General features: G+C 40.4%; 1 protein-coding gene across 2 annotated transcripts in view; it reads right to left on the bottom strand.

Annotated features, from left to right (window-relative positions):
• Positions 1 to 20899, bottom strand: part of LOC126394877 (EGF-like repeat and discoidin I-like domain-containing protein 3) — a 142730-nt gene that overhangs the window by 94683 nt on the left and 27148 nt on the right. Inside the window, exon 2 of one of the 2 annotated variants that reach the window (XM_050052017.1) lies at positions 10955 to 10984. In XM_050052017.1, the coding sequence (XP_049907974.1) occupies positions 10955 to 10984 (30 nt within the window). The remainder of the gene's footprint in view (positions 1 to 10954; positions 10985 to 20899) is intronic. The other variant, XM_050052018.1, reaches the window with a different exon arrangement.

Here is a 20899-nt window from a genome sequence, read left to right as displayed (position 1 = left end):
AGATAAGATCCGCAGCCGGAGCTGATACATATCTGCGACTACTGCAGAGTCATTTGACCCAGGATGCCGATTGCAACCTTTCCCATTAAACACAAAAGCCAGATTTTAGTGGGTGTTAGAGTGTTTTTCGTCCAGTGGGAAAAGAGCTTAAGAAGTCTGTTTTGTGCCAATATTAAAGCACTGTGTTAAGGCTGTGAGCCACTGATAATGAGCTACATCTTTTACTTTCTCATTTACTGTGTATACAAGTACACAATGTTCCAGGTAATTGAGTTACTCTGGTATAGCACAGAGTTTTCAGTGAATAAAATGAACATTGCCATGCCAACAGTGACCGAAAGAAGAAAAAAAAAACAGCTTTACACAACCCTATATCGGCAGTGATTTAAAACAAATTCAACAAATCAAAAGTGGATATTGCCTTTGAATTTGAACACATTTACAGTGCAGAGGTTTGAATTTTTAAATGACACTTGGTTGGACCTTGTGAGTCAGTGTATAAGTAAAACAGTTTGACAGGCAAAACTGAGGATGACAGGAGATGCAGGAGAGGCTGGCTTTCAGTGACTGCTGCTGGTCTCTGTGGTTTGGAGGGCAGCCCAAGGCACAGTCTAAAAATCATTGAATATGTCCCCTCCAGGAAGGCAACACTTCATCCTTACAGCACTAAGTGGAGAGCACAGACTAGCTGGAGCACTATGCACCTGTATGCACAGAAAACCATGCGTGCCAACAGACACCGGCACACACAGACTGACACACTCACACACACACGAGAGTGCGGGGGAGTGAACTGCTTAACCAGATTCTGGTCTGCTGAGTGGAATAACTTGAAAATGATACCAACAACGCTAAAAGAGAAAATAGGCAATTAGTGGGTTATTTGTTACAATAGAAACTCTTGTTTCCTTTGTAATAAACACAACAAAATATGTACTATTATGCACAATTTAAACGTTAAACAGGCCAGCTTAGTTATGGTCGTTGCATCCTCCAATTTATATGACCAATTATCAATAGTGTACTATACCACAGAGCAAAACAGTGTTTGCTTGAGTGACTGCATAGACTTTTCCTGCTCCGTTGGGTATGAGGCACAGGCTTGCTGGATAATTAATAACTGACCTTCTGTCAGTGGTGCTGCTATTTATTCTTTAAATAACAGAAGGTGCAGTATAGTGGCCAGTACTGCAACAGTGCAGAGAGCTGTCAGACCAATCTTTGATCGAGCTAACTCAGCATCAGTCTAAATAAATACAAATTCAAAAACTAATTTTTGTTTCAAATATAGATAACGACATACAAAAATCAATGTAAGATCGTTATACTTGTGTGGTGGTGTGTCTGTGTCACTCTGCAGTTACACCTCCAAAACACTAGTCAGCAGAGGGGTTTCTGTGATGTTCTGTAAAGCTTAGTTGATCCAGAACACATCCAAAACTCACATTAAACATGGCATAATAGAGACAATTTCAAACACAAGTTCACAAATCAGCTTCACTATAACTCTCAGCATTCACAGACAAAGCATTTGTCTTTTCCTGGACACATTTTCCCCACAAATCCAACATGCTAATGTTTTTAGCACAAGCCTATGGCATTTTACATTGTATAAATTAGCCTAGCTTCTAGCGGACTTTTCTTCTACTCCTATGAAGCCAGAGACAACAAGGTAACATCATTACAACTCACAAAGCCAGAGACAACAAGGTAACATCATTACAACTCACAAGGTTCACCGACAAAACAACTGTCTTATACTGAACACGTTTTCCAAACAAATATAACAAGCTAACGTTATTAGCACAAGCCTATGGCATTTTACATTGTATAAATTAGCCTAGCGACCAGCAGAGATTTCCTCTACTCATATGAAGCCAGGATAAATCACACACAAGACTTAAAATGCTATTTTTGTGGGGGCTTTATTGTCTTCACAATTTATTGTTTCTTATCTGTGAAATTAAAGTAAATAAAAGCTTAGTTTTCACAGAGGGAAATGGTTTTCAGCTTACAAAAATAGGCAGGATGTCTGTTTCGCCGCAATGTGTAATTACATTTCTGGGAGTTGCACGTCAGGCTAAAGCGTAGGGTACGGTGTAGGGTGTGGTGTCGATTCGACGCACAAGTATGAATCTTGCATTATTCTCAAGGTAAACCTCTGCATATAACACATATGTTGAGACTGTGGCTGTGTTCAGAATCACATACCTTCATATTTTTCATACTAAATATGACCTAAAATAAAGTATGTTGCACGTTCACTGCATTGTACGTGAGAAATGCCCACATATACACTTCATTAGTAAGAATAGCATGAGTATAACAGGTGAGCTGACTGCTTAACTACCCCACAATGCACTGTGTCTCTTCAGACTGTGCAACAACAAGATTTTGAGCCCCTTAAAAGCTTTTAAAAAGTAAAATACTTTTCAGGTGAGAAAGTAACAATCACTATTTTTCAGTGTGTCTTCAGTTTATCCAAATAATGTCTGTTTATTTTGAAAACATCCGTCAGTCATTTGATTCAGTCATGTGAGCTTGAGTATACTTCAGTGTGAACAGTTTATTGGTAATGATGTACTTAATTTTTCATTTAGCAGGCAGCAGGCAGTACACACAGACTGAGGCAGTGCATTAGTATGCAATTCCCAACACAGCCTGTATTTATTAGCAGCTAACTGATGTGTAACTGAACTCTACAAAATGCAGACATGAGTGTTAAGAGTTAGAAGTACACATGTTCAGCGCAAGTTCTTTAATGATACATGATTTTGAAATCATTACTGGGAGAACCTCTCAGGAAGATTTTGTCAATTAATGAGAGAGTTCATAAAGTAGCAAAATTATTCAAAGTCTGAATATTGCAAGTAAGAGCTTGCTTTTTAAAATGGTATAGACTGCAAGAATTGCTTTCAGTCATGTATGAATGAATCAGTTTTTGTATTGTTTGCTAGTTTAGTTGCTGTTTTCTTGTGTGACAGCTTGAAGGTCTAGTGTAAAGGATTGAGTCAGCATCTAGAAGTGAGGTTGCAGAAGTAAAACTGTGCTGGGCCACTGTAGAACAACATGGCAGACTACATGTGAGAGGACCCACATTGTATGTAGATATTACCGGCTCATTTTAAGGTAATGAAAACACAACAACTCTTATTTTCATGTGATTATAAACAGATAAAAGCATCGTTATGAATACTGTATATCACGTCTACCAAAAGATGCCCCTAAATCCTACACAGCGGATCAGTCAGTGTACTTAGTGCCTCCAATCACTTTGAATACAGACGTAATTAGTAAAAATTTCCACATGTTGCCACTCGACAGCAAACTGATTACAGGGGTTCAGCATTTATACTGAAAATCAAAGGGGTCAGCACAGCTCAGTGCAGAAAGGCTCTCATGCGCCAAACACTAATTTGCAAGGGAATTCATATTCATAGCCACTAAGCACATGTATTCTTGCTGTGTGTGCAGCAACCCATTCATCATTACCATTGTTTTCTCTTTAATATTTGGGGGTAGTGAACACTGGGAACCTTTGTAGCTGCTGGTGAATTCATGCTTTGGGGATTTAGCAACCAAAAGAATTTCAATCAAAAATGAAAAATAAAAAACCCTCACGGTTGTGTTGGTAATGATTAATAACTCAATTGGAGCACTTTTCAGTTTATTCTCCTCATATATTTATCTCTTTGGGCCCAATGGTGATCACCACAGCTTTGAATTAAAGTTATTACAACCAAATGTATATGACACAGCAATATATTACTTCAGCAGTGCCCACAACATGGTGCCATATTAGTTCCATCTAAAACCTTTCTTGGACTAACCTGCAGCGTGGGGCTAAATGTAAATGACGAGGCCTTGACGCAGGCTTATTGGTTTCATAACTCAAGGGCCTGCCAATAGCTGTCTCATCTTTTAAACATCGAGTTGTACAACTGCACTGAGTGCTGTCAAAACTTTGTGAATTGAGATTGGATGGGAAAACTTTAGAAGCCTTCCGTTGGATCTTAATGCAAACCTAGCTAGAGCTCAGAAGACGGATGTGAGAAGAAAGTCTTGTGCTTTATGTGATAACGTACGGTCAGTCCAAAGCTTATAAAAGTCTGCTGACAGGAGAAGCAAAACAAATTTGCTTCCATGAGCCTTTTTCCAAGCTTCCTGTCTCACGATACAATTTCTATTCTAGTCTTTTTACAGTCATATCTTATGGTTGACAGGTAAACTGTGCTTTGACAGGCCTCTTATTTCATTTTAAGTGATAAGCAACAAGAAGAAGTCTCAAGGGTGAGACTATCATGCCCTCTTAAGTCAATTTGACAAATGAGCAGTCATGAGCACAAAATTTGACAATGTCGAGTAAACGGCTGCAGCCTTGGATAGTGCACTACATCATCTGCTCGGCCATTTAAGGCGAGCCCCAACTCTGAAAATACATAGGCTGAAAATGAACTCAGTATAGCAAATAAATAAATAAACACCACCAGCGAGCTTATTATTGTTCTCCTGTTGGAATTAGTAGGCCTCTGGATATGAATTACAAACGAGTTAATCCTATCGAAGTCATGCCATTTCAAAGCCAGGACCTGTATCAGTAATAATGAGAGCAGTGGCTAATCAGTTGAACAGAGGAACGTATAATAGCTTTCACAGAGACCCTGCTCTCTTGGAGAGAGGGGGGGTGACAGGTTTCAGGGCTGTTTTGACGTGCCGATCTATAGTCGCACCAAGGTGTACTGACAGCCTCCCTAATGGAGAGCGCATAAAGCAGAAAAAAAAAAAAAAAAAAGCAGGGAGGGGAAGGAGGTGGATGCAGAGAGAGAGAGAGAGAGAGAGAGAGAGAGTTAAAGTGAGTGTGTGAGAGAGATACACAGAGAGCGTGTTCTGTATGACAGCAACGTTTAAGTCCAGATTTTTTTTTTTTTCCAGATATAAAAGGCTCCAAAAGATTACAAAGCAATATTTCAAAGAGATTGATTTACTGATAGTGTGATTTATGGAGCCGGGTGACAATTTTAAACCAAGAATACGTCAAGGTGAAGGAAACACTGCATACTTTTACACCCTGTGTGTCGAAAAAAAGGCAAAACCTGATTGACTGTGACAATGTGGTGAGTCGGGAGCGGATATGGCAGCCACATTAGCACACACAAAAAATGTTGTTATATTAAAAAACACTGCTGAAAGAATACGACTCATCTTGCTAATAGCAGAATACCATGTCTGATGCTTTGCTACTATATGAGGTGGATTGAAATTTACAAAACTCTTTCAAACCCTAAAGAAAAACATGACTATTTTCCTTATTTTCCAGACTGTCTGATATTTGCAATTGCAGATACATTTGCAGATAATAGGATATCAACTAACAGCAGCACAACATTTTCCATTAATGTATTTCTACTTTGGGAAATAAAGTCTTCACTAATTCACTGCAGCAGCTGAGCATCTTCACTTAAGGTGCACAGGGTGCATAAAGGAACCATCACAACACATCCACAGGTAAAATAAGCAACTTTTCCAGAGGAGGCAGGGAGGTGGACGCTGTGTGTCAACCGGAGAGATCTCATCAGGCTGTCAGTGGATGCTCTCTTCACTCAGTGTGCAGGTTGTGTGATGCGTGTCTGTGTGATGCATGTCTGGAGGAAACATTGGCAGCTTTCTTGTGTGAATGTCAGCTGCTGCTCCGCCGTACAAGCCAACGCTCTCCCGGTGATTGATGTGAGCCTGTGTTGTGTCCGGCATGAGCGCTGTGATTTCTTTTCTGGCTGCAAAGAGCGTCCAATCAATCAGCTGTGAAAACCTGACCGATGGTTAAACACAGGAATGCATCCTTTGTTTCCTCGCAGATCGATCACAAAAAGGCCTGACATTTCCAGGGTTAAAGCTACATATGCGCTCAGCTGTCGCAAACATTAGCTTGTTTCAAATGTACCAGCTAATTTTATTCAGCTGCACCTGATAACTTAGCCCCTTTTAAATGATATAGCTTGCAACACAACATTTTACAGTGCACTGTTGGAGCTGAGTGGCTGGAGGTAATAAGACTCTCTTGATTTCATAAGAGGGATATAATTAACTGAGTCTCTTGTACACTCTGTTTTTCTATTAAAGAGACACAGAGAAAGCATTACTCTATAACAAATGTTAACAATACACAGTATTACAGCTGTTTCACTGACAAAAAAATGCAGGGAAAAAGAAAGAAGTCTTGCACTGCTACCATCATGTTGGTTGGGGTCACGAGGAGGTCAGTCAAAGTATTACTGGCTGTTCCTTGATAAAGATTTCTGCTGATCCCAGTGAAGTGGGTCAGGTTGTGGGGCCAGCTGACCATTTACAGCAGCAGCGGAGGAGGAAGTGCTTTAATAATACTCATAAACACAAACAAGCATGTACACTCGACTTGGTCTAACGTTAAATCTGCACTCAGCAACACCAGCTCACCCGATACTTTCACTGAAAAGCTTTTATTTCAAGGAGTTTCAGAAGATAATGAAAAAGGACCCTGAAAATTAAATTGTCAACTCTGAATTTCAGTTCCAATTCCTCCATCTTGAGTTAATAAGCCGGCCCATCAACCACCTTGTTAACTTTTTATATAAAAAAAAACAAAAAAAAACACATTTTACCTGCCTCGAGAGAGTCAAATTTACATCGAAGCTTCTCAGCTCTGAATGTGCACCCAGCCACATCGTAGAGAAATCTGACATGGCCTAATTGTGTCAAATCTATTTTAACCCAGCCGCTTTCTCTATGATGGCTTCACTGGTTCACAGGCTCATGGTCACTGCACCCATCCTTCACCTCGACTGATGAAAGTTGGCACCGCACCACCAATATTACATCAGTGCTCTCAGCGTGAGCCACCCTACATTCATGCTTTTAGTGAGTCCTTGGCCTCTTATTCTCCCGTGCCCTTGCCACTCTGCCATTTCAGCCCATCACCATTTGACAATGTCAGACAAATGCACTCAGAGTTGAGATCACGCAGAAACAAAATGGTTTGGAATATGTCAAATAAATATCCAAATGGAGGGGTCACGCCGAAGATCAGCATCGTTCTTGGAAGACAGAGGAAAAGGCAGAAATGGAAGCTGTCTTGTCACAGACTAAATGCCATTAAAATGTCAGAGCGGTGTCCCACACTCAAAGGTCTCCTCTAAAATAAGGTATTTTCCTGATTCTAATGTTTGTGCATTACATACAGCATGAGACATTAGCTGTAACCTGATAAGATTTAATATAATCAGTAGAGGCTGGCTCCAACCTGTTCAATGGAAGCCTACTGTTCTGCATTCTGCAAACAGACTGTTAGTTATCCACTTAACCTTAAGGCTCAATATGCTTCTTGAGGTCTCAGAGGCATCCGAGGTATTTCCAGTGCACGTGATGCTCACCATGGGGCTTGTGCATTTATTTATTTTTGTCGTGATGTGATTTGTGCTTTGCAAACATTCAATTTGCGGTAGGTGCGTGGAAACCGGAGGCGACGCATTGTAAAACACTCTCAAAGAACCGCACCCCGCATACCACAGAGGTCACTGTGAGGCCACTGTAAGGATACTGCTTTATCAATACCATGAACACGGAGGAGATAAATAACTGATGTGAGGACAAACAAGATTCTGCAGCCTGTGGATCCCATTTCACACAGAAAAAACAAAAATGGTGCATTCAGCCCCTTTTTATTTTTCTTACACTAGAAACTATAAGGTAAGTTTAATTTAAGCACAACTGTCTTGGGATGTACAATCTGAGGAATATCTGTATAATGGACAGTGAACTTCAGATGATACATGTGTCTCCTCTGAGATCACAGGTCCCCCTCAACATTTAGAACATGTTGAACCCGGTGACTCTAAATTGTCCGTAGGTGTGAATGTGAGTGTGAATGGTTGTCTGTCTCTACACGTCAACCCTGCAATAGTCTGGCGACCTGTCCAGGGTGTACCCCGCCTCTTGCCCAGTGTCAGCTGGGATAGGCTCCAGCCCCCCTCCGACCTCAAGAGGATAAGCAGTTAGAAAATGGATGGATGGATGACCCCCCCCCCAAGTAAAAATATGACAGTAGCAGAGGACTTTTATTTTGACAAAATCAAAGACATAAACACCATAAATTGACATAGAAAAGGCAGAAATTGGTGCATGAAAGGACCCCTGAACCCTGTTTCATGTTGACACGAAACCCGCACCCCTGTCTCAGATAAATAAGCAAGTAAATAAGAAAAAAAAAATACTGAAGCACTCTCTCTGTCTTTCTCTATGTCTATATTTGCGATACTGAGAGACTCAATGTGGATAAATGAATGTTCTACTTCAGAAAGTGTCTAATGCATATGATGAGCTCATATGCTTTTGTTGAAGAGCTTTGAGCATGTGACGATCTTAAAGGATGGTTGTTGAAGAGGAAGATTTTCCATAATGCGGATGTGTGATTATTACAGTCTCTTCATATATAATTAAAGCACCCATTAAAATCACTTCCTGTTTGTAAAAAGTGGAGGAAAAATTTAAATGTACTTCTAATGAGCACATTTTTTTTCCGGCGTGTGACTACTCAGACTAAAGAAAATATGCCTACTTAACACATTAACATTCAAGCCCAAATTTAAGTATTAATTAAAATAATCTAAGTGGTAAAAATGTCACTAAGCAATACGCAGTATTAAAATAACGGTCTCCAGCTACACTATAACACAATGAAAAAGGTGAGGCCATTGCTTTCTCTCTGTACAGCAGTAGTGGCCCTTTGTATTTTTATTGTTATCGAAAATGGTCCATTTTGTACAGTATGAGCCGCCTGTCCTAGATGTAAAGAAAAGAATCCCACCTTGTGTAGATAAAATACAGCCAATTTCCTCATTTTATTATTCCACCGGGGCAGAGGACAAAATGAAATCCAATATTCTGTCATGTTTAGCACACGAAGCAGAATTTCTCTCTCTCAACCTCAAACATTCAATTTTAACAGTGGCTTCAGATGCATGTAGATAGTGAGCCAGTGTCCCCAGACTATACTAAAATCCAGTTAAAATCAGCACAGACATTGACACATAGATACACACATGAGCTGAAGAATTGCCCCCTTTACATGCATGGACAAAGGGCGTGAATATGCAGATTAAAGCTATTTAGGCTGTGAAATAGCAGCTGATATGCTTAATTCTTCAAAGCTGTCATGAGTAATTTGGCCGTCCACGTCGCCCTGTCCTATTTTCTCTCTAAGTCCAGTTCCAGGTCAGTGGTCACAAGTCCCACCTAATTCGGGTCATTTTCAGATCTGATAATTATTTCTTGTGTTGTTTGCCGCATTCATCTCCGCATCTCTGTTTTCCAAAATGTCTAGCACAGGACACAGAAAAGAGCTTTGGCAACGGGACTTACTGCAGTTGTTCTTGCAAGCAGACTCTAAAGATAAATGTGTCCCTAATTTATTTGATTTAGACTGACTTATGCAGTAACTGTAAATCATATACACATATATGATAAAAATAGAGGTGACATTCTGTATGTGTTTGCCACAGTCATTGAACTCCATTTCCATATGCTGAGCTGGAAAATTTAAGCCCTATAGTCTCTCTTCGCTGTGACATTTATGCCTCTGCACAATTAAACTGTGCGTTCTGGCTTTAGTGAAAAAGTTGGCATTTGAATGCTGGCATTTAAACTAACGTTTTCAATTAGTCGGTAATTGTTGTTTGTGTGAAATTAAACTTTTCAATTTGCTTTTAGTTTAATTGAAAGAGTTTCTGTTCGTGTACTACAGTAGCGAATGTATGTTCAGATTATGTTTACACATGTGCATGTACATGTATATGCATGTGTTTGTGTTTCTATTTTCTGATTAGAGTCTGAGATTACACTAAGCTCGGCATCACAACAACAAACTGCTTTGATTTGTGGGGTATTATGTCTTATCTAAATAATCATTCTTGTTTTAACCCATTTGATCTCAAATAAACCAGCGGAGATTAATAATAATTAAAGAAACGTCATAGACAAAGACAATTAGATGCTGAGAATGCACTTAGAAGTAGGAAGTTTGTATTCAGTTGTGGTGCTTCCCGAGGATGCGAAGTGACATTTTAATTATATCACTGATGAAGATAAATCAGGTTCTTGTTTACTGTTGTCCTCTGTGGTCTTGCTTTTGTAATAAAACTCTGGTTGCATTAGTTCTTTCAATAATGAGAAGCAGTACTTCTGAATATAAAATATGCTCTCTAAAGAAGATGTTTTTAAAAGGAAGTTCCCATACGATAATTCACAGACCTTTACTCTACTACCTATAATAATTACAAACACAAAGCGCAGCACAAAACACACTCAACGCACTCCTTAGGGGACGGATACAATGCACATTCAGACTGATGCTAATAGCACGCATTTAAGGATGCAATGCATTGTACTTAAGATCAAGACAGTGAGGTTTTTAGATGCTGAAAATGCTTTAGATTAATGCTACTCTTAAGTTAATGGATTATAAAGTCCGCGCTCACACACACACTGGGAGTGATTTTCAAAAACAGCCCTAGAAACTACACTAAATGCTCAGGTATTCAGAAAGGCAATCGCGCTGAAGCAATCACAGGACTGGACTGCGTGGTTCTGAAAACAATCTCAAAACTCTGTACCAGACAAAGCCGAGCTATTTCTCACGAGTCGCACTATTAGACGAGGTTTAAATAGGACTGCCTTATGAACTGAACTACCAAATGATATAATCATGACTGCTGCTGACCAGGCATGATCGGTGAGCCGGTGCAGGAATTAGAGTCAGTGGTAATGAAGGGAGGGAGGAGGCTTGGCCAAGATTTAGCAAGTAAAAGAGCTCTCTCCCTCCCTCTCACACACACACACAATCACGCACACACACACACACACGCAGACACACACAGACAAACACAAATGAAGGGAAATCACGTTACCAAGCATAAAAATTTCCCACCTGCTGAAGTTGGTTCCTCACCATCTGCTGCTGTGGAGACACAGAGGAGAAAAAGAGAGAGGAGGGGAAAGAGAGGAAAAAATATATTAGCTTTATCCCAACTATGTCACAGTATTCAGTGCTCCAACAGCACGCAACACTGCTGATTCAACAATATTATTAATTGCACCGTGCACTGCCATATGTGCAGTAACATTTCACATGTAATCCAATGGAGCAAACAGTACGTAAAGCCAGACACACCTGCTACCTGTGGGGTACAACATCCTGCCAGCAGAAATACGCCACACTGCCACCACAAAGCGTAGCCTGGCACCGTGTCACAGCCCATCCCCCCCCATTTATACGCCGCCACAATGCAATGTCCTGGTCGGTGGCCTTCGACTAATATGTGTTCATCATTCTGGACCAGTGTAGGATTAGCCCCTGTGGCATACATACTTGTTTACTGCATCCCTAGCTCCTAAGCCTCAGTCCAGCTCCGTGGCTGAGATTTGGCCTGTCTGCCGTCATTACCACAACCCTCCATCTCCATCATCACTTGTAAAATTGCTCCGAAAATGTGCCTGAAAGCTGGGAATGGCTACAGAGGCAAGAGACCAAGGGCATTAGAGGCATGGGATGATGAATAGTGTTTGCTGTTATGGTTGGGGGTGATCAGAAATGAACCAGTTTCCTTGGATGGATGGATGGATGGATGGATGGATGGATGGATGGACACATATAAATGTAAAGGGACTGGGGTCCCCTGAAGACCACATTTAATATTCATGTCTGTTATTTCTTAATAGCAAATGATACTGCCTTCCAATGAGCATGCTAGCTTAATTAAAGTGTGATTCAATGTCATGTTCATGTTTTCATCCACAGCGTTGAATACTAATTAGGTATTAGCATATGGAGAGGGTTAAGGCCACATAGATCATGAGGCAGACAGCGAGACAGTTATGGATGCCAGCATTTCATGCAGCTGCAAATGCATCCAAATCCCTCTTAGGAACCTAATCAAGTCTCATTTCCAATCATAACACAGAGTAACACGCAGAGAGTAGATTTTTCTCCTCTCCAAAAACCAAACATCAGTGCTCCGTCAGTCTGCATCCCCTGTAGTGGCTTTGGATGTGAAAATAAAATCACTTCACAAAGTGCTCTCAGAGGGTTTTAAAAACTTTTATATTGCCAATCTAATTTAATGTGGTACCTTATTTCTGGGGGGTCTGCATTCAGTGTATCTACTAAACGTCGAGCAAGACAAGCTGAGCGGACTGTTTTGACAAACTCAGGACACCCCGGAACAAATGATTTCAACTTAGACAGCAGCCATGAATCTTTCCTCAGCAGCTACTAACTGAAGGGGAAAATAGATTCATTTAGACACCACTGTGAAAAACAGACAGAATTAAAGAGTGAACCGCAGCCTTTAACACTCCTTTAACTGCGAGAGAAAGCTCAAATTGAAGTCAGAAGGAGCCAAAGCCAAGCACTTTCCCAACCTCTCATCTGTCTGGCAGTAGATGCTCCCCTTTGTGATTTCCCATGCGCATGGGCCAATGTAATCCCAAAACCAAGCACATTCCACGCTTCACTTGGTGCGGTTTTCTTTCTGCCGTTTCCTCTCGTCTCTAACCGTAGGGGTCAAGACACACGCATGCAAGCCCACAGACACGTACTGTATATAGTGTACTCACGCAATTACACACTCACAAAGAAGAAGAAAAACATGCCTCGGAGTGCAGACAACAATTCACGCCCACACATAAATACACATGCTGGGAGGATAGAGACATATTAAAGGGAGTTTCTTTTGTTTATCCATGTGTTGATGTGGTGAATCACAAGAGTGCATAAAATACTGAGTGTTAGTTGTGCAACAAACTGGGCTGGCAAAATGTATGCCTTCAATTGTTGGTGTTCCCTAAGATGAGTCAAGGCACCCCATGCCAGTTGAATCACATGAGTTATTTCCAGTGGAAATGGACAGCGCTATTTATCTATTGTTGTCTGACAAGAGAAAAATGTACTTCCCATTTAATGAATGAATTGATGAGACATTTTCCGGACAATTTCCTGTCCTCTCTAAGTAGCAAAAGCAAAGATAATGTGACATTGTTATAGCACAACCTCTTAAGGATGAAGTCGGGATGGGTAGTTGGGTCACAGGACTCTGACACCGGTGAGCACGGTTCATACCCCCAAATCACAACCACAGAGCAGGCATGTCTAGTTACTGGAAGAGCCATGGGTTGTTTTAGATGTAGGTATGCTAAAGGTGTTGTGTTTTCAAGAAGCAAAGCCCAATTTTAAACATCTTATTCTATTTAGTCATGTACATATTTTACCACCATGCCTTTCAGAGTGGATGCAGAGAGGCTGCTCTTCTGTAAATCAATAAAAGACTCCACAGACTGGTTTTGAACAATCACTTGTCTGTCTCACCTTGCTGTTTTAAGCCAAACACACATATTCTGGTGGAAATACTTCTAATATTGTGCTACAAAGAAAAAAAAAAAAAAAAAAAATCAAATATCATACTGCTGGGGTAATACGAAGGCGGCACTGTGCTGGTACTTGTACAGTCAATGATAAAGACAAAGAAAAAAAGCAACACATTTGTTTTTGTTCTTTGCGCACCGAAATGTTTCCTTTCATAAAATGCTGCAAATCTAACATCTTTCAATTTCCCTTCCCATAAAAGTGGTCATCAAAGCAAAACCAGCACATTTCACACAGCGGCAGGGCCATAAACAGATCTATAATGAATCTTGAAACAATCATGATTTACCACTCGGGTGTGCTTGTTTCGTACTGTATCTCAAAAAATGCTCTGATATAAACACTAACATTAAGCAGTCAGTTTAGTTAATGTGTGTCATCAAAAAGTAGTGAAAACGGAGCCCAATCCACACATTTGAGCTGTAAGCATACATAACATCAAACAGTGTACTTTAATTTACTCCACTCTTAAGCCACACAACAATTCAGCTTACAAATGAGTTTATATAATTAACTGAATGTGTTGCATGTGGATAGTACAGGCATGTAGGCATGTTTCCTTGTTTCCTTCTTCTTACAGTAGTCAACCCCAGGTGCCAAGAGTGTAAGGCAATGTAAATAGTCCTATTGTGATTTATGTGCCTCTCCTTGCATCGATTAAATCCCTAAAAACTCACATCTGTTCATCAAAATTACATATTTAGACATATTTCATGAAAAAAATCACTTTATAACTTTAAATGGCTTAAGCAGGATTTATCCTTCTGACATGCACCTCCCCAGAAATGTAACTACACATCGCTGCGACGCAGACCTCCTGTCAAGCTTTTATTTAGCTACTTTAATTTCACAGATAAGAAACATTAAATTGTGAAGACAATAAAGCCTCCACAAAATAGCATTTTAAGTCTCGTGTGGGCTTTATCCTGGCTTCATATGAGTAAGGGAAATCTCCTCTTGTCGCTAGGCTAATTTATACAATGTAAAATGCCACAGGCTTGTGCTAATAATGTTAGCATGTTATTTCTGTTTGGAAAATGTGTTAAGTATAAGACAGTTGTTTTGTCGGTGAACCTTGTGAGTTGTAATGGAACCAAATTTTGTAAAGTTACCTTCGTTAAATGTTGCTGTTGTCCCTGGCTTCATGTGAGTAGAGGAAAAGTCCACAAGCTACTACGCTAATTTATACAATTTAATATGCCATAGCCTTGTGCTAAAAAACGTTAGCATGTTGTATTTGTGGGGTGTTTTGTCTGTGAATGCTGCGAGTTAAAGTGAAGCCGATTTGTGTATTTTTCTTTAGTCTCTAATAAGCCATGTTTAATGTGTGTTTTGAATGAACTAAACTTTACAGCGCTTCACAGAAACCCTGCCACCAACTAGTGTTTTGGAGGTGTAACTGCAGAGTGACACAGACACACCACCGCACAAGTATAAATGCTCACAACGGCGTAGGCCATGTGCGTAGGCTGATGCACAAGCATGGCTCCCGCTTTACATGTAACTCATCAGCTGTCCCTTCTTAAATATGCGCAGATCTATGAATATGCAAATTAGCTGCACCTCCATCTCCACCCACCTCTCAGGAGATCACCTGCAGCTTGAGCATTCCTGCTCACCTTCGACTCTGCTCACTGTTATTTACAATGTTAGAAATGCAACAGGAACAGATAACAGGAGCTTTGGCTTGACTACATTATGAAACAGCTAATAATGTGTTGCTCATGTTGGATAAATGTTTTCCTGATCGCCAGCTCTGACAAGTTGGAGTGTAATTGAAACTTAGCTTGTAAACTGCATTTACTGTCTTCTCTAATACCCTTCGGGATTGATTACTTAAATATGTGATGTGTGAAACCCTGGGTGTCTGAGGCAACAAAGCTGATTTTCATTGAATGGGGTCTTTAAGAGAGATACATGGATACAGCAGATAGAGACAAACAGACAGACAATTGCAAAAGCGTACACACTGTTCCATTTTGTAAACAAACACTTGACACATGGATGCATCTCGAGACTGCACTTACAAATATGTAAAACACGGAGGGTTCTGGAGATGACTTATTTAAATGTTCCCTCCTCCTTCCCAGGAGAAGGTCCTCTCTGTTGCACGATGAGCCGCCATCGTGGCACATATTGGTTTAATCTGACTGACAGCTGGGAGGCAGTAATAACCATCCATAATCTAAATGGGAACCAGCCAGTCTGTCCAGCATGGGGCTGCTGTGACCTCAAGGTGTTCAGTGGAGATAGAGGGGCCGGTGCACAGGGTGAACAAGTACAAAACTCATACAGTACGCACACACAGTACAGACACACACACACACACACACACACACACATATAAGGAGGAGGATACATATGCATATCAAAAGACACATATTAAGGTGTTCACATATGTGAAATGTAATGGTTTCATGTGTAATCTCTCTTCTCTTTGGAAGCAGTTTTGACTGTCTTTGGGAAAAATAACTGAAAACAGATCCACAACATAATTTTGTTACTACATTGTAGCACACACACACACACACACACACACACACGCACACACACACACACACACACACACACTCACATCCAATCACACAGTATAAATTATTTGAAATCAATAACACTATGGATCAATAGAGCATCTTAAAACAAATATATTGACCAGTAGCATCTAATAATCTGCTTTTCTTTCCCAGTAGTGACCTTGTGGTTCATTTTTAAAACCCATTAATGTAAAGTAAGAATATAACTGCTTTAATCAGTCAAAGTGAGCTTGAAATGGTGAGCAACCCCGTTCTATTAACCGGAAAAAGGTCAATTAATACATGAATACCAATATGGTTCAGCTCATTCATTCACGTGTACAGCGTGATGTAGACTAGATGGGGTTGTTGCCACACAGACTGCATTGTTTGCTGGACGTAGCTCTGCTGTTACAAGTGAAAATGTGTAAAGTGGCTTGTCGCAGCAGTGAAAGCTGCCAAGTGAAAGAGGTGAAATTAGGGATAAATGGTGCATCGCTGCATCTTCAGTGGTGTTGTCTCTGAGATATATGGCGGCACAGACCTGCAATAGATTTTTTCCTGTGCGTTAAACACTGCAATAATCGAATTCTAATTCACATGGACAGTAACCACCTCGCTGTGAAGATCAAGAAGTGCGCAGAGCAAGCAACTACCAAGACTGACCTCAAATAACTATAGAGGGAGGCACTATATATAGTTACTTTTACCAGCAGCCTACAGAACAGTAAGGGCTCTGTGCTGAGACGCTGAGCGCAGGGTTAGCAGTGAAATCTGGCTTAACAGAAACACCTCCACTTAATTAAGGCGGATCAGCGGGGCACAGATCATAGCTGGTGATCGAGCACAGATTTGCTCAAGTTTCTAATATCAATTTAGAACAAAATCTAACTGGGTAAAGTAAAAAATAGAAAACACAGTTCTACTCTTGGTGTTGAATGAATGTCATGTCACATATGTGCTTTCATAAGGCGTTTTTAGACCAAGTAAATGGCAAGCTCTCTGGTAATGCATCACCGATGATGCAGAGATTTATAGAGCAGATGGTTGATGTGACATATTTGTATAAGGTGCCAAGAGGAAAGTGGCTCACTCGGGGTAAATAAGAGTGTGAAATGCATTGAGACCACCTCTGATTAAAGCATGTGATCACAGCTCTGCAAGCTGACAGACATCCAGAAATGGATTCAGAGAAGTTGAGACCAAGAGAGAGAAAACCCTCGACACTGCAAAAACCTACAGTTCTGTATGACGTTTTATTAGTTTGTCACTGAAACTGATCAAATGATGATCCTCACATGGGTCACACTGGTAGAATAAATGACCAATTGGTGCTAAAAAAGCAGAAATAGAAGTACAGTATGTTTTTGCATAAGACGAGAGACATTCTGTGTTTAAGTTTCACAATAAAGTGTTTCATCTGGTCTGCGGTTGTGTTCAGTTTCTTCTCTTTAATGTAGCCGTCTTAAATCCCAACAAGCGAAAGCCCCGCTTAAATTCTTGACAGCTGTGAGTGTCCTAGCAAATAGTATAAGTGTAAAAGATTTTGCCAACACTGAATACAGACATTGTGTATTATGTAATGTCAGCTTCTCTCTCAACTTGTCAGCTCTCTCAAAAATCACTTGTTAAGATGACAAAAGGTTTGGAGTACAAATAGTAACCTGTCTGAAACATCAGTATGACTGCTAGGCTGAATGATACAGCAGATGGTGTAAACAGAAGATAAAAGTTAGCATTGGAGAGGCTTGGTTAAATGAATGTAGAAGTGAGATTAACACTGTGCTTGATTTGTCCATTTTCATTAAAGATAAAAATATGTATAATTCTAAGACACGAGGTTTAATGTGATGAGGTAAATACATTTGGAGTGTTATGAGTGGGCACATCTGCACTTTTTCAGTGTTGTTCCCTTAGCATTAGCATTAACCCCACAACCCTGTAAGGCTTTCATAATATAGATGGAAGTATTGTTTTGATGTATCCACATTTGTGTGGGTGAGGGGTCAACACGATGATTGCAATAATTATAATTATGATAGCAATCCATTATTCAGTTGTGGGAGACGGCGACTGTTTCATGATGTGTTTGATGACCTAATGGATGTTTTGTACACTGGAAAGGAACTTCATTTTAATGTTTAGTTTATTAAAATACAGTTTTTTTTTATTAGAAGTGTTATATACTGTATGAGTGGTTGCCCCTCACATTCACATTTGTAGACATTAGTAAAAGTAAGATACCTTCTTATTTGATTGTCCTAAAGGAGCAGTTTGTATGATTTAATGGCATCTAGCGTTGAGGACTGCAGATTGCAACCATCTGTAAGTTCGCCTATGTGCCGCATATGAACCCTTAGGTAGAAATCCTTCAGTGTTCATATTCAAATGGTTTATACCAGGAGCCAAATAATCTGCAGTGGTCTCTTCCTCTCTAAAACAAACACACCAGGTGATTAATAAGTAAAAACACCGATTAAAGCAGTTTCAGGTAAGAAATCAGTGTTTTTCAGATGCCGTAGAGCTTGTGTTTGTCCCTTCTAGGCTACTGTAGAAACATGGCACACGTTCTGTTGGCTTGTTTGTTCTGTTGGCTTGTTTAAGACAATGGAGGAAGATGGTGCAAGTGGTGCATTCAGAAATATTCACACGTTGGAGTGCGCTCTGGCACAAAGTGGACCGTTTGTAAATTCAGAGTGCTGTCTGAATGTACCTTTCGGTTATCCAGAGCACCGGACTCTCGGAGTGGCAAAGAGCACTCTCGGCACTCTGTCTGGGGTGACGGAGCAGCAGAGCGCCAAGCAGAGTAAATGCATGATTAATTTAACCATTCTTTAATTTATATAGAAATACAACGCTCCGAATGTCAAACTGAATTCACTAACACACCATGTCAGGTCGCTCAGTCTCCGGGACTGCAAATGTTACTAGAAAACGTAAACACTGACCAATGGGACCGGACTGGCCGACCCGTATGCTCTCACTCAGTGGATGGATGATGTCACAGGAAGTTTTGTGGTTGATTACTATACCAATCTTACAAAGGAGGACGACTCCTGAACAGTTTCCTCCAGTTTGTTTTGCTATTGAAGCTAACGTTAGCTAATGCGCTAAAAAGAAATCCAATATTCCTCTTAATACCTACCCAATGAACATAACGTGATTCATCCCTACAACAGGAAATACTTTTTCCCTAACCTGATATGAAGTGTGTGCGCACATGTGAGCATTTTTAATGATTGCCTCCGTCCATCCTTTTGTCTTATTGCATTTAACCATAGCTGTCTTTGTTTTGTTGTATTTCTATGCAGTAAAATTTAAGCTTTGAGCCATGACTCCTTCTATTCTGGCTCCCAATAACACAACAACACAACATTTTAAGACTCCTGTGTAGCCTACAGCCCTGTGGTGGCGAGTCATGTTTTGCCTCCAGCTAATCGAGTGACGTCACTGTGACGTCGACCCTAAAATGGTCTATACATCCCTCTTCACATTTAGGTTATACTTTAACTGCTACACTTCTTGAAATTGGTTATTTGGCGAAAAATTTATGATTAGCTGGGATCTAACAACCGAAAACCCAAACGAGGATGGCTGAACAGAGTCAAATTGAGCTCCCTCTGACATGATAGCTCCGTAAAGCTTATCACTCTTACCTTCACGGCCAGTCGGCCCACGACAAAGTCAAAAACAATCCGGGTAATGGATCGTATTCCCATTTAGCGGTGTAGCATCAAGACTGACAGTCAGCTGTCACTGCTAATGCTGGCAGCCCAGACACCACTCGCCGGGGCTGACAAATCCTGTTTGCGTCTGTCAAGTGTCTCATGTTATGAATCTCAAGCAGTAAAACTTTTGTTGGGAGTTTTCATGTTTCTTTCCCGTATTTGGCAGCGAGTTAGAGACATGAGCCGTTTTAATCATGATACAGTAGTTTGAAAAAGACAGAATCCATAAAATTAGCACACAAACTGGTTTAATTTGCCACAGGACTGCATTTAATTACTGCATGACTCAAGTCGCAGTTTAAAAGGTTCCATGTGTTTTCAGCCATAAATGAGCAGCATTATCACAATCAACTTGGCAGGCAGCTGCAGAATAAGATTGACATAAATTGTTATGGACTAGTTGAAATGGTAATTCTAGGTAAGAGTTATCATTAATGTGAGTGACACAATTCAGCAAATCAGCAATTACAGTCGCTAAGTTTTAATGGCACTCACATTACATGGTCTGAATATTTGGAAAAGCAGAATGGACTGGTGAAAGACAGCGAACACAGTTTTTGTTTGTTTGTTTAAAGACAGTTAACAGAACCCAGTCCAGCTGGCAATAAACACTGTCAGAATTGATATAATCTTTTTCTGACAGAGAATTATAAAAAACAAAACAAAACCACCACCACCAAAAAAATAAAAAATAAACAATGTCTAAAGTGGTTTGTTGCAAATGAGGATTTAGTTAGCTGCACTGTGGCACATATGGCAATCTGTGTACATGTGCTACATTAGCACTACAGATATCACCTTTCCTTGTACCCCCTACCCACACACACACGCTCACTCTCCAACCCCCAGCAGATGCTCATTGCGCATCCATCTCCCACATAACATCACCCTTAAAAGTGTTTGTTCCATCATCGCAGTGCTTATTAACATTAAATCATCTTGCTATGGAGTGGGTGGCTAACTGTGAAATGACTCACAGACACAATACCAACAATAATTAGGGAGGCATTGTTGATGTTCTCCCAACTAATGACAAGGAAGTGCAGTAGCACATCCCTTTATATCAAGTGGAGTGGTAAACACTATCTCTCTGTAAGTAAATAACCCATCCATCCTCATTTTACTTTTTTGTCAGTGGAGCAGGAGTGCAGGGTAAAGTCCTCCATTAACGAGTGGCTCTTTGACATGTGGTTCAGACAGGAAGGGAAGAA

Source organism: Epinephelus moara, chromosome 8 (genome assembly GCF_006386435.1).
Source record: "Epinephelus moara isolate mb chromosome 8, YSFRI_EMoa_1.0, whole genome shotgun sequence".
NCBI lineage: Eukaryota > Metazoa > Chordata > Actinopteri > Perciformes > Serranidae > Epinephelus > Epinephelus moara.
This window is presented reverse-complemented; position numbering and strand designations above follow the sequence as displayed.